General features: G+C 42.0%; 1 protein-coding gene across 7 annotated transcripts in view; it reads right to left on the bottom strand.

The window, feature by feature from the left end:
• LOC147008821 (IQ motif and SEC7 domain-containing protein 1-like) overlaps window positions 1-12,375 on the bottom strand; it is a 634,685-nt gene that overhangs the window by 19,461 nt on the left and 602,849 nt on the right. For all 7 annotated transcript variants that reach the window (XM_085863865.1, XM_085863866.1, XM_085863871.1 and 4 more), the window contains 5 exons: window positions 12,145-12,284; window positions 9,802-9,927; window positions 6,213-6,312; window positions 3,970-4,131; window positions 3,603-3,785 (listed from right to left, as the gene is read on the bottom strand). In XM_085863865.1, coding sequence (XP_085719991.1) covers window positions 3,603-3,785; window positions 3,970-4,131; window positions 6,213-6,312; window positions 9,802-9,927; window positions 12,145-12,284 — 711 coding nt within the window. The remainder of the gene's footprint in view (window positions 1-3,602; window positions 3,786-3,969; window positions 4,132-6,212; window positions 6,313-9,801; window positions 9,928-12,144; window positions 12,285-12,375) is intronic.

The raw sequence follows: 12,375 nt of genomic DNA, 5'->3' as shown, positions 1-12,375 counted from the left end.
CCTCACCGTGACCTTGCTCTTTGACCGATTTTGACCAAAATCTAATCAGCACCAGCCATCATCCTCCTGAATCACGTGGTGTAATTTGACATTGGGAGCTTCTTCCGTTCTCGAGTTATCGTGCCTACAAACAAACAAACTAACAAACAGAAACGGAAGGCATCAATATACTTATGAAATCTTTAAATTTCGTATGTTACAAACAGAAACGGAAGTCATCAATATACTTAAGAAATCTTTAGATTTCGTTAGTAACAAACAGACAGACGGGTGAAAAGAGTAACCTCTGTCCATTTTGGATGGCGGAGGTTAACGAGAATGGCACTTGGTAAGATGCGTACCTCTGCCAAGCTGAACAGTTTACATTTTGTATCCCACTGATAGGCCTGATCTGCATCCATACCTTAAGTAAAATCTAATCGTCTTGTTATTGTCAGCTACCCAACTCATCCACCAAGTTTTGTCATAACCCGTCCACAACTTTTTGAAACATCATGCTCGATATCATTTTTGGCTCTATCTCTCAATTATGAAGATTCACTTAAAACATTAAAAAAATTCTCGTTCTTCAGATCTGGATCCAGATCCGGATCTTCACCAAAATCGAATCAATCAATCACCAAAATCCAATTCACCTTGTCACACACCCAACCTGCGCACCAAGTTTCGTCCGAATACGTCTACACCTTTTTGAGATGTCGTGCTATATTAATTGGGTGGTCGCTAGACTACCCTTATTTTCACTTTTTCCGTCTGTCTGTATGTTTGTTACTTACGAAATCTAAAGATTTCGTAAGTATATTGATGACTTCCGTTTCTCTTTGTTTGTTATCTTGCCAAAACGAAGTTTTTGCAAGATATGTTAGTCAGCTTGTATGTTTTTTTATTTTTATTTTATTTTTTTTTGTTTGTTTGTCTGTAATCACGTATAAAAAATTCTGCAGAACACAGTTATCATTGGAAATTTTTGCAACTTCGCATATCAGAGGCCTATAGAGGTCCCTTTCAGTGCACAAAATTTTGAAGGTCAAGGTCAAAGGTCAAGGTCACTTTGGCGCAAATCAGGGGAGTCAACAAAACCCTTATGTTTTGAGTAATTTTGATCGGATCGTCTTCAAACTTCATGGGAATATAGTTCATGGTCTGACGCTCAGCTGATTAATTTTTGGTGGCGATTGGCCTTGACCTTCATGGTTAGCGCCTCAGGTCAAACATATTTGACCCCAAGGTCAAATTTTCAAGTTTTAGGAACCATATCGTGTAGTACCTCAAATTGAACACCTCGATGAGTGCTTTCTAGATATGTCAAGCTTGAGACATTATGACGTCATTTGGTGACGTTATGAGGCAAAAGCATATTTTTCATGGTTACTCTGTAGAACGATTCTCATCAGAATCTCTCGTAGGCAGATATTCCTCAAGGAGTCGCTCCTGGTGGATAGCAGCTCTGTTCACCTCAGTGTGACCTTAAAGAAGTCAAACGTGGTCACCTTTTGGCAAGATACGGGTCATATAAGTATATTGGCAAGATTTTTGTTTGTTTGTATGTTTGTTTGTTTGCTTGTTTGTTTGTTTGTAGGCACGATAACTCGAAAACGGAAGAAGCTACCAATGTGAAATTGCACCACGTGATTTAGGAGGGTGATTGCTAGTGCTGATTAGATTTTGGTCAAAATCGGTCAAAGGTCAAGGTCACAGTGAGGTCAAACATCCAAAAAATTATAACTCGAGAATGGAAGAAGCTACCAATGTCAAATTACACCACGTGATTCAGGAGGGTGGTGGCTAGCGCCGATTAGATTTTAGTCAAAATCGGTCAAAGGTCAAGGTCACAGTGAGGTCAAACATCCAAAACATTCGATTTTTGATGGTTTGGTGCAGAATCATCGTAGAAACTTCTGGTTTGCGTCGCTACCTTCTCGAGAGACAGCTTTTATTAGACAAGGTCAAAGGTCAAGTTGACGATTTCGTAAGTACCAGTCTATGACTGCTTGTTTGTTTGTTTGTATGTCTGTATGTATGTAATGGACAGCTCTGGAGGCCAGAGGAGTCAACCAATTTTGATGAAACTTGACAGGAAGGTTCATACCAGGATCTAGTTCTATGCTTTTGAGCCCCGTTGCTATGGACACCACTGTTGCCTAGCAATGGGACTTTGAAATTTTTGAAAAATCCTATAAAAAATTATTTTTTTGAAAATCAAAAATCGCCTTCCAGGCTTTTATGCGCACTATAATCAACCTCTTTGTCAAAGAATTTCAGCCCGATCCGTCAAAAACTGTATGACTAGTATGCAATTATGTAGCGACCACCCATGTCGCCTACCGGCTTGTTTGTTTGTTTGTTTGTATGTAATGGACAGCTCTGGAGGCCAGAGGAGTCAACCGATTTTGATGAAACTTGACAGGTAGGTTCATACCATTATCTAGTTCTATGCTTTTGAGCACCGTTGCTATGGACACCTCCGTTGCCTAGCAACGGGACTTTGAAATTTTTGAAAAATCCTATAAAAATTATTTTTTCGAAAATCAAAAATCAGCTTCCGCGCTTTCATGCGCACTATAATCAACCTCTATGTCAAAAATTTTCAGCCCGATCCATCAAAAACTGTCTGACTAGTATGCAATTTTGTAGCGACCACCCATGTCACCTACCGGCTTGTATATTGTTTTTCGCCACCAGCTATCAATAGTAAAGAACCACTTGAAAAATTATCGGATCCGGATCTTCACCAAAATCGAATCAATTAGTCCTTGTCACACTCCTAACCTGTCCACCAAATTTCAGCCGAATCTTTCCATAGCTTTTTGAGTTATCCTGCTCTCAGACAGACAGACACAAACAGACAAACAAAGAGACAGTGGTGAAAACATAATCTCCATCCACCTTTGGTGATGGAAGGTAATAAACAAAGAGGGCAAAATAACTGTAAACCATAAGACAGGATAATGGGATTGCCATGCAAGACATTTGTCTAATTCAAAGTATAAATTTTACAAAATTAAAAATGTCAAAAAGGCAAAGGCCAATTGTTTGACGTTTCAGCCACAGGGTGGCTTTTATCATTGGCTGTGTGTGGCCCGCACACATAATCTTCATGTACCCTCATGGAAAAATGGGGAAAGAGTAAATGCACCACTCACATTCATTCACCTGTATAATTTCATTAATCTGGACAGGTTGATGTTATTGGTGCTTTGAGTCTAAAGATTGACCGCATGAACCAATCAACCAATCAGACTTTCGACAAGGTGGGGCCTGTGCATCTCCAACCCTACAGAAATGGTCCACATGATCTCTGATGAAGGTCAGGCAAGGGCTGATGTTTGGAATTAGGCCTTTGTCTTTTTGAAACAAGGAAATCATTGTTTTAATCTCGAGTTGACTGTCTTTTGGCATTTTTCAGTCTTCATTTGTAACAATACTGATTGTATTACATGAGTTAACAGTCTGTTGTGTTTTTTTTCCAATTGTAAATTCAAAAATAAGTGCTGCATGCCAACAATGACAATGAAGATTCTGATACAAATCTAAGGGATAAAAAAAGGAAGAAGGATGATTAAGAGGAATCAATCAGGACTTTAAGAGCACGACAAGCTTACCTTCTCCAGAAAGGTCTCGAAGTGAATTGCTCAGGGCTGTGCGTTTCAAACCTTCACTAACGATGCAGCTATCATCCAGACTCCCACGTGGCCTTGCACTCCCATTGGTGCCATCCACCTTCCCTGTAAGGCCCTGCCCCTGAGGCTGTCTTCCCACAATGCCTTTCTGCTTCTCCAGTTCAACTGCAAGAAAGAAGGAAGACCACAAAGGCATTGCAACCTGATACAGGAGATATTGTGCTAATGTACTGCCCAGTTTCACAAGCATGATTCAGGTCTCTTTCCATACGAATGTGTATGAACACATGAGACCAATCTGTGATGGACAGATTCTGTGATGTGATGACCAATCTGTGATGGACAGTACCTTCAATCCTGTACTTCTCCATTTCATGCACTTCGGCGATGCATTCCTGCAGGTCCTCCACAATCTTTTTGCGGTCTTCAGCATTTGCTGCATTGTAGGTAGTGAGGAGCTCTGTATCGGCGCCAGGCAGGGCTGACAGCAGTCTCATGCCATTCTGGTAACCTGCATGACACCAGGCACGTACAACATCGCATTTTTGTCGAGGCTCGTGGAGGAGCTATAACATTCAATGGATCATGACGTAACAAAACAAAATGAAGAGTAGAAGGAGGGCGATTGGGGGGAGGGAGGGAAGGAACACACCAACAGCGGGGTTGGCGGACAAAAATAAGGGAAACTTGGAGAAATATAGGATGTGGGGAAGAATGAGGGCAGGGGGAAGGCACAGGATGGATACAGCCTTAAACTCTCAATCACAAATGGATGAAAACACTGGGAACTTGGAAAGAGGTTGGCTTGGGGAGGGTTATCGAGGGGAGAAAAGATCATGGTTGCGGTTGGGGGTGACCTGAGATGGTAGTCGAACGTTGTCTTTAAGCTCTGTAGGGAAGAACGACATTGAAGAGACTGAGGAAGTTGGTTCCACAGGTGGGGAAAAAAAGAGGAACGAATGAGTGGAGATGAGTAGTGAGTTTAGATTTTTGCACAAGAAATTAGTTACTGGTAGAACACGTGTGCCCTGCAAAAATTAGAGTGTGGAGAGAGGGGGTACAGAGCACGGAAAGGGCAGAGGATACAAGACCAGAAAGGAGGCGGTAGATGACAGAGAGACCACCGATCGGTCTGCGATGTGAAAGTGATCGGTTCATTGGAAACTTGGCCTCATTACAGGAGATTCCAATGGTTTTGAAGGCCTTGGTTTCCATGGCACAAACTGATACATACTGTACACCAACGACGATGAGTGCAAGAAGATAATTTAAATGAAATATATAGGGTTTATAAATTAAGTGAATAAGTGAACATGCAAGTTAACTACAATTAATATATTTAGGCAATGAAGTGTGAATATCATTTTATTATTACATGGAGGGTTCGGACTGTTCTCGTGTTCGGGGTTTCCTTGTGAATATAATGAGACAGATTTACAAGAACCGACCACGTTTGTGTCAAATTGACAGGAATACTATCAAGATGTTGGTGTACCAGCCAACCAGTCAACCATGCCTGGTGTTGGCTTAATGGTGAGGGTGGCGGGCTTTGAATCCGAGGGTCCTGAGTTCAAATTCCGCTCAGCTGTTAAATTAATACCAGGTGGGGTTAACTCAGCCTGTCATCCTTCCGAGGTCGGCAAAATGAGTGCCAGCATGCTGGTATACTGTGTCGGAGTGGTGACCCATCTAGGATTGTAACCACGAGCCAAGGAGACTGCTTAAGCAACACCAACGCTCTGCACAGAGTCTGGTCCCAATCTCCTCCTCCTCAACCAGTGAGTATATGCTGTTGGATTTGAGGAAATTAGGTGATATGAAGCTGTTGACAATTTCTCCAATTTCGATAAAAAGTTACACTCAGATCAGAATGTGACAGCCTCATGCAGTCCAACCATCATTGGCAGATCTTTTTTTTTCTTTTCCTACGTTAACGAAAGGTTGAGGTCAACTTACCAATTCCAAATACTGTACTTTCAACCGTGTTTCCTTGTTCATTTAAACCCAAACCTAATCCTAACACGAACACGAACAACAGTACAGGCTCACTTAAAACCTATGTGAAAACTTCAGGCTAGTTTTCACTATACCAGTGATGGAACATGTAATAAGACGAGAACGGCACTTGGTTGAGTGCATAACTTCGCCACACTGAACAGTTCACGCTTTGTATCCCACTGATAGGCCGGATCTGTATCCGTTCCTGAAACAAAATCTAATCACCTTGTTCTTGTCAACTACCCAACTCATCCACTAAGTTTCGTCTGAATCTGTCATCAACCTTTCGAGATATCGTGCTAAATGTCGATTTTGGCAATTACACTCAACGGTGAAGAATCACTTAAAAAAAAATTATTGCTTCTGGATCCAGTTCTGGATCTTCACCAAAACCGAAGCAATTTGTCCTCGTCTCACACCGAACATGCCCACCAAGTTTCGTCCGAATCCGCTCATACCGTTTTGAGTTATCTTGCTCACAGACAACCAAACAAGGACGGAAACATAACCTCCGTTCACCTTCGATGGCGGAGGTTCGATTAAAAAAAAAAAAAGATAGTACAATAGCAAAAAAATATATAGTGACAAGCTTACAGGGGTTTTCAAAAAGGTGAACTTGCATCCCATAGAGTGAAAAGGATTGTCGGAAACTGTACATCATCACGTGCTTCTTCTTGTGCAGGATCTTCGTCACCTGGCAGAGGCATTCCACAAAGAACAACACCAGAACAATTATGGACTCTACTGTTACTGGTATAATGATGTTTGTTGAAAACTATCCCATTTATATATATATGAATTTAAATAACTGTCGCAACACTGATAGCAATTGCTACTCGACTAGTAATGGCCCAAATCACTGGTATAGTCATTATATATAATCTATATCATAAGTGCAGCAATCATTATAATGGTGATGAAAATTCCTCTTCAACCGTTGCTGGCAACTGTCGTCCATCAATTATGCTTTCTAATTTCCAATAAAGCCTGTGGCGACTGGTTCCATCATTTTCTGGGGGGCATGGCTCTGTTGCTTATGCATTACCCTCCATTACCAGGACACTGGTACGCATTTCACCAACATCGGAAGGATGACAGACTGCAACAACCCCACCTGGTGTTAATTCAATGGTAAAGGGGTTCAAACTCAAGACCTTAAGATCTTAAGTCACTCACTCTAACCACAAAGCCAACATGAGGCTTGAATTTCCAATCACCATGTTGTTTCACAGGAATGAGTGTGAGTGTGTTAGATACACAATCATATCCATACATACTAGTGACATCTCTAAATCCACTCGAAGCTGAAGATGGTCAGAGAGCCAAAAAACGCATCCATGGATTGATTCCTTACCCACAGTGTTGGCAGTTTTGCCAATAAAAGGCTTTAGCAGCCAATGTAATGTGCAGGGATGACTGATGCTGCAGTTTGCAATGTCGCAGTTGACATTGTATTATGCAACGGGCAGTTCTTTGGTTTGCACAGAGTGCAACTCCACCGGATTGCCAATTTAATGTTGATATACACGTACATGTATGTATGTTTGCATACGTGGGAGCGTGCTTGTGCATCGTAAATATTTTCTTTGACACATCATAATTGTGATTAGTTACGTCTGAGAGCTTCTCATTTCCTGTAACCTGTTCTGCTGCAGACACACATTGTCAGCATGTGTGGTGTAGAATTCTGGTTTGAAATCACCACTCTGCATTGATACTGGTGTGCTTAATTACATAATTATTTACACCATAATGCTTGCAGGATATGAACGCCCAAATGAATGTGACAACATGGCACAGAGGTCATATAAATGTCTTTAAATGTCTAGTCTGGAGTCAGGCACGTTGAATCAATAAGTAAACCATAACCGAGACGGGACGTCAAGCCGGGGATACATCTCTTAGCAAAAGTTGGTGCACATTAAAGATCTCAGGGGTACAGCGAGTTTATCGATGAAGAGTCACCAACATGCTGGATAAATTCCAAATGTATCAGGGGCACTGCATCAACGACAAAGCAACTGCTCAGTCATGATGCAACCAGTGCCACCAATTCATCATTGAAACCTGGTCCATTACCGACTCCAGTCTGAATTACTGGCTGGCAACCATTACTTTCCAGAAGGGCTCATGCCCGAATACGTCGCTCCACCTTCCCATGGCGATTCGCATACCTCTCTTACCACCTGGTTGTGAAAATTCATCGATTATGAAAATCAGACAGCAACACCCATCCATGGTCAAGCGGCAATAGCCACTCATGGTGGCCGCGTCCAAATCTGCCTGGCATTCAAATATGGTTGCTTAAGTTCAACAATGCAACCATAAATCATACAAAAATGAACGTTTCCATTTCCGTGGACACAATCTTTTGTTACCGTGAAAATCACATCCATTGCAGAAGGATGAGCAGACGTGGAATTGCATGAAAAATGCATTAAAATTATGGATAAGTGAGTTTATAGGAGTGTTCCATTACTGTACAATGTCAAAAGTTTGCATTTAATCCATGCTTTACAAGTTTTATGGTTGTAATAACGGGATAGATGTGGATACTAAAATGCTGCAGCTTCAATCAAACGTTAAAATTTATTGCGTGCGTTGGATCGAATGGATATAGCCGGGCAGCCATCGAATGCAAATGATCGGCCATATTGTATTTTGATGTGCAGAGAGCATGACTTATGGTACCAAGCTTGGTGAAGTATCGTTGATACGTAAACAACACGCACACATTCCACAACATTCTCAATGATATACACACTTTAAACACCGAAACCGCCTTTGCTTGCAGTTCGAGTTCAAAGAGGAAGTCATGCTCAGGTGGATGTGGAAACACCGGCAGGGAGTACGCCATATTGTTTTTTTTATTATTACCTTTTCTCAAAATCCATCAGCGTTGTAAAAGTGCGACATCGATGCACAAAGCAATACTCACAAGGCTAGAGCACTCGAAGGGGCTTTATTCGAGAAAAAAAAAAAACTGCTTTAGATTTCGTCAATACAAGCGTTTTGGCCTTAACAACAAGCATCACCTGTTTCGTGTATGTCACATTCACAAAGCCAGCTGGACAACTACATCATGCCGCATCCTTTTCCTGAGACCCCATTACAATTTGAGTCGCCGAGGGTGTTTTATAACCTCATATTAGTGATGATTCTGATGCAATGAATGTCTTCATTGGCACCATATGTCCACTTGGGTTTGGCCGTGGCTCTTTGATTGAGTAACTTTAGCCTCAATTAATGTACAGAGCATAAGCTTTCGGCTATCATTGACATCTATCTCACCAGGAGGCACAGGGTTTCTGACTACTGTTTCACGATTAATTTTCCTGTGTTCGGAGAATTTGCCAGGATACACCCGGGCTTGCCCAAATTCAGGCAAATTGCATCACCGGTCGGTGTCTTGAGGCAGTCTGGCCTCATAAAGATTTCCGCCTGCTGTACCCTTCTGATAAACAAAGAACGGGGGCTACCAATCAAATAAAGCAGCCTGTGTGTGGCGAGGCCATTATGATCCATGATCCAATCAGATTTCTCAGTGAGGTTCAGACACGGTTACATCGTCAATCCGAACCCCCGGATTCAGATAGCTTCCATAATTTGTGGAGTAATTTCGTTTTAAATCATAGATATTGAATGTAATTAACATTGGTACGGAACAAACAATATCATTCACATCAAACAAAAAATGATAATGTTGTTGATAAGAGGAAGTACGATGACGAGCTTTGGGCAATCGATGCACCGAGACACTGAGAGTTGAATAATTTGTGCTTCATGAGCTTTGTATATGGACAGATTGGGAGGTGTGTTGTTGCAAACCTCTAAGCAGAATGAAGAGGGTCGAGCTGGGTGGGAGTGAGGGGTGGACATACACAAGGAGGAATCATACAGGACATCGTATCTACTATTGGAGTGACGGTGAGATTGAAATTGTTACTTATTTGGAATGAGCCTAAATTTACTTCTTTCTGATCATATATGACGAAAGGGAAATGAAAAAAAAATACGAGAACCACATATACAGTACAAGTAATGAACAAAATTAAAATAAATACCCCAACTCAACACGCCAGCAAGTAGAGCTTGCTCATAGACGATGTGAGGTGTGTGTGTGTGTGTGTGTGTGTGTGTCAGTGTGCTTGTGCACACACATGCATTTGTAACAGCAACTCACAACCAGAAGATCGTTAAAGAGGAAAACTTCTCGCTGATGTAGGCCGAGTCGCTGGGGCCTCGAGGGTTCTGGAACTTCATAGAGACGGCAGTAACAAACGAGCCTCCGGTGGGGCAGACACAAAACCTGTGAGCAACAAAGCGGCAATCTACATCTTAGCACGACTGCATACTACAGTCGCATAAGGATAGAAGTTGAAAGTACAGTCGGCACAAAAAAAACACTAATCCGACGAAAGGTCTGCCATCGGGTATCATGTCAGTGGGGGGTGACGTTGTCACGGAGCTCAATTCCCTTCAGGGGAGATGCTAAGCCGGATTTGTTGTATACTTTGAATCAATAACTCTGGAGATTTTTCACAGAGATAGGCCACTTGCTTGATACTCAAGATTTATCAAACAGATTTTTTTCTTGTTTTAAGTGTCAAAGGTCGTGGATGTTGTAGGCATATTGTATGTAGGGCAAGGATGTGAGGACATATTGGTGTACTCAATACATGAATTACAAGACCATGATGAAAAAATGCACAAACCAATACAGTAAGTGGGATTTGTACCTGCGATGATATAATAATGAACCATGTGCTCAGATGGGAATGCCAAACAGGCCAACCCAAAGTTCTGTGTACGATTGACCACCTTGCCTCATTACCTCTGCCACCGAAGGTGTGGGATACAAAACGGAAACGGTTCAGCCTTGCAGAGGTTGGAGAAACAGCTTAGATTGATATCAGGGCTTATGGAAGGGTTGAATTGACACAGGGTTGAAGACTGACAAATTGATGCTAAGGTTGAAGAGAACAGATGAACAATAGTCATATAGACATTTCAGTGAGAGAAGAGAGGTCATGGGACAGGCAAGGATGGCAGGGATAAAAATCGATGAGAAGATGGAAGTTGCGGATAAGAAGTGGAGGCACGGGAATAGCATGAGAATGAAATATCATGTATAGCTGTCAAAGGGGATGGTTAAGGGTTGCTGTCTCAAAGGACTGGAAGGAAGGGGACAAGAGGACAGACTCAGTCACACATTTCTCCAGATGAGAGAAATAGGTGAAAAAGAGTGGGGTGAGAGTATCATGGTCTGGGCTTCTGGATAAACACTAATGGTCTGGAAGTGCTTGGTGGAGGTTGAGAGCATAAAAAAAAAACAAAAGAAGCAAAGACGAGACGAAAAGCAGTGGAGTAATGCAAGACCATCGACCTATGCTGAGTGAAGAGCAAGGACCCTGATTCAGTAAAGCAATACCGAGGACTGGAGGAGTATCAAGAGCCTTCATCGCCATTCCTTCCAAAGCCACCATACCTAACCTGATCTGACCTGACTCCATGCTTCTTCAGATGCATGGACACAACTATTATGAGCTATCCACAATTGAGAAAGAACGATTCACTCTGGAGCATTCTGAGATGCTAAAAAGCCTTTGCAACCAGTTTAGACATGTTATCTGTCCAAGACAGGTTGCTCCAAATCACAAGGCCAACAAGTTCCAAGAACCACTTCCAGAGGAAGACCTTGCTTTTTGTTTGGATTTGTTTGGATATTGTTGGGCTTGCATTTTGGTGGGGGAGGACAGAGTGAAAGAGAGAGAAATTTCAAGCAATGAACAGCACTTTTTAAGTAAGAGGTCAGAGTCTTGATTGTCATGGTTGACCAGTTACTGATTATTTTATTCCAAGTTAAAAAAAAAGGGACATCACCATAGCCTGGTTATTAGATGGCTGAGGAATTTTGTGAGACAGGGAGACAGTGAGACGGGGAAAGAAAGGAAGGCGGGGAAAGAAAGGGAGATGGGGAAAGAAAGGGAGAAAGGGAGAAAGGGAGAAAGGGAGAAAGGGAGAAAGGGAGAAAGGGAGAAAGGGAGAAAGACAGAGACAGTGATATATATATATATATAGTATAAAAGGAGCCATGCATGCCCCTGGGTTCCACCCATTGGTTGGAAAGTTCACCAGACTCCATCCACAATTTCCATGCTCTGGCCACCACTTGGTGATTACTGCGATGTAAAGTCAAATACATCATGTTCACAATCGCCATGCCCTCCATACAAATTTTCCCTTCAGTGTAAAATGACCAAAGTGACAGTTATAAAAGGATTTTGAGCCGATATGCATCACCGACCTTGTGGAGATAGGCCTCAGCGATTGAGGCAGCCTTCTGTTGTTTATACACCACCCAAATAACTATGCGGTATTATGTGGCACCAGAACATCCATTAAATGCTGAGATAGCAAAATAAGCATGAGACACCTTTTCTGGTGTAGAGAATTAATAACTTCCATGAAGGGTAAGTTTAAAAATTGGAAAAAAGGGGATGAAGGCGTGACAACATAACCTCACCGGTTTTTTCCCCATGATCGTTTTCTCCACATTGGCGACCTGTGAAGTGTGGTCATCGTTTGTTCGGAGCTCGTTTCGTCGAATTCTTTCGTAGATTCCCACAAGGACGTGCCGAGGAATATCGGCTCCATCATCCACCCCTGTGAAACGAAGCAGGAAGTTAAATTTTCTTGAGGTTCATGGATTGTTCAACTTCAAGAAACTTCCTTTTTTGCTGCAAATCAAAGGGAA

This window comes from Eptatretus burgeri, chromosome 18 (genome assembly GCF_056783735.1).
Source record: "Eptatretus burgeri isolate ZD-2024b chromosome 18, Ebu_testis_v1, whole genome shotgun sequence".
In the NCBI taxonomy this organism is placed as follows: Eukaryota; Metazoa; Chordata; class Myxini; order Myxiniformes; family Myxinidae; genus Eptatretus; species Eptatretus burgeri.
Note: the sequence above shows the minus strand (reverse complement) of the source record. Positions and strands in the feature narration are given on the sequence as shown.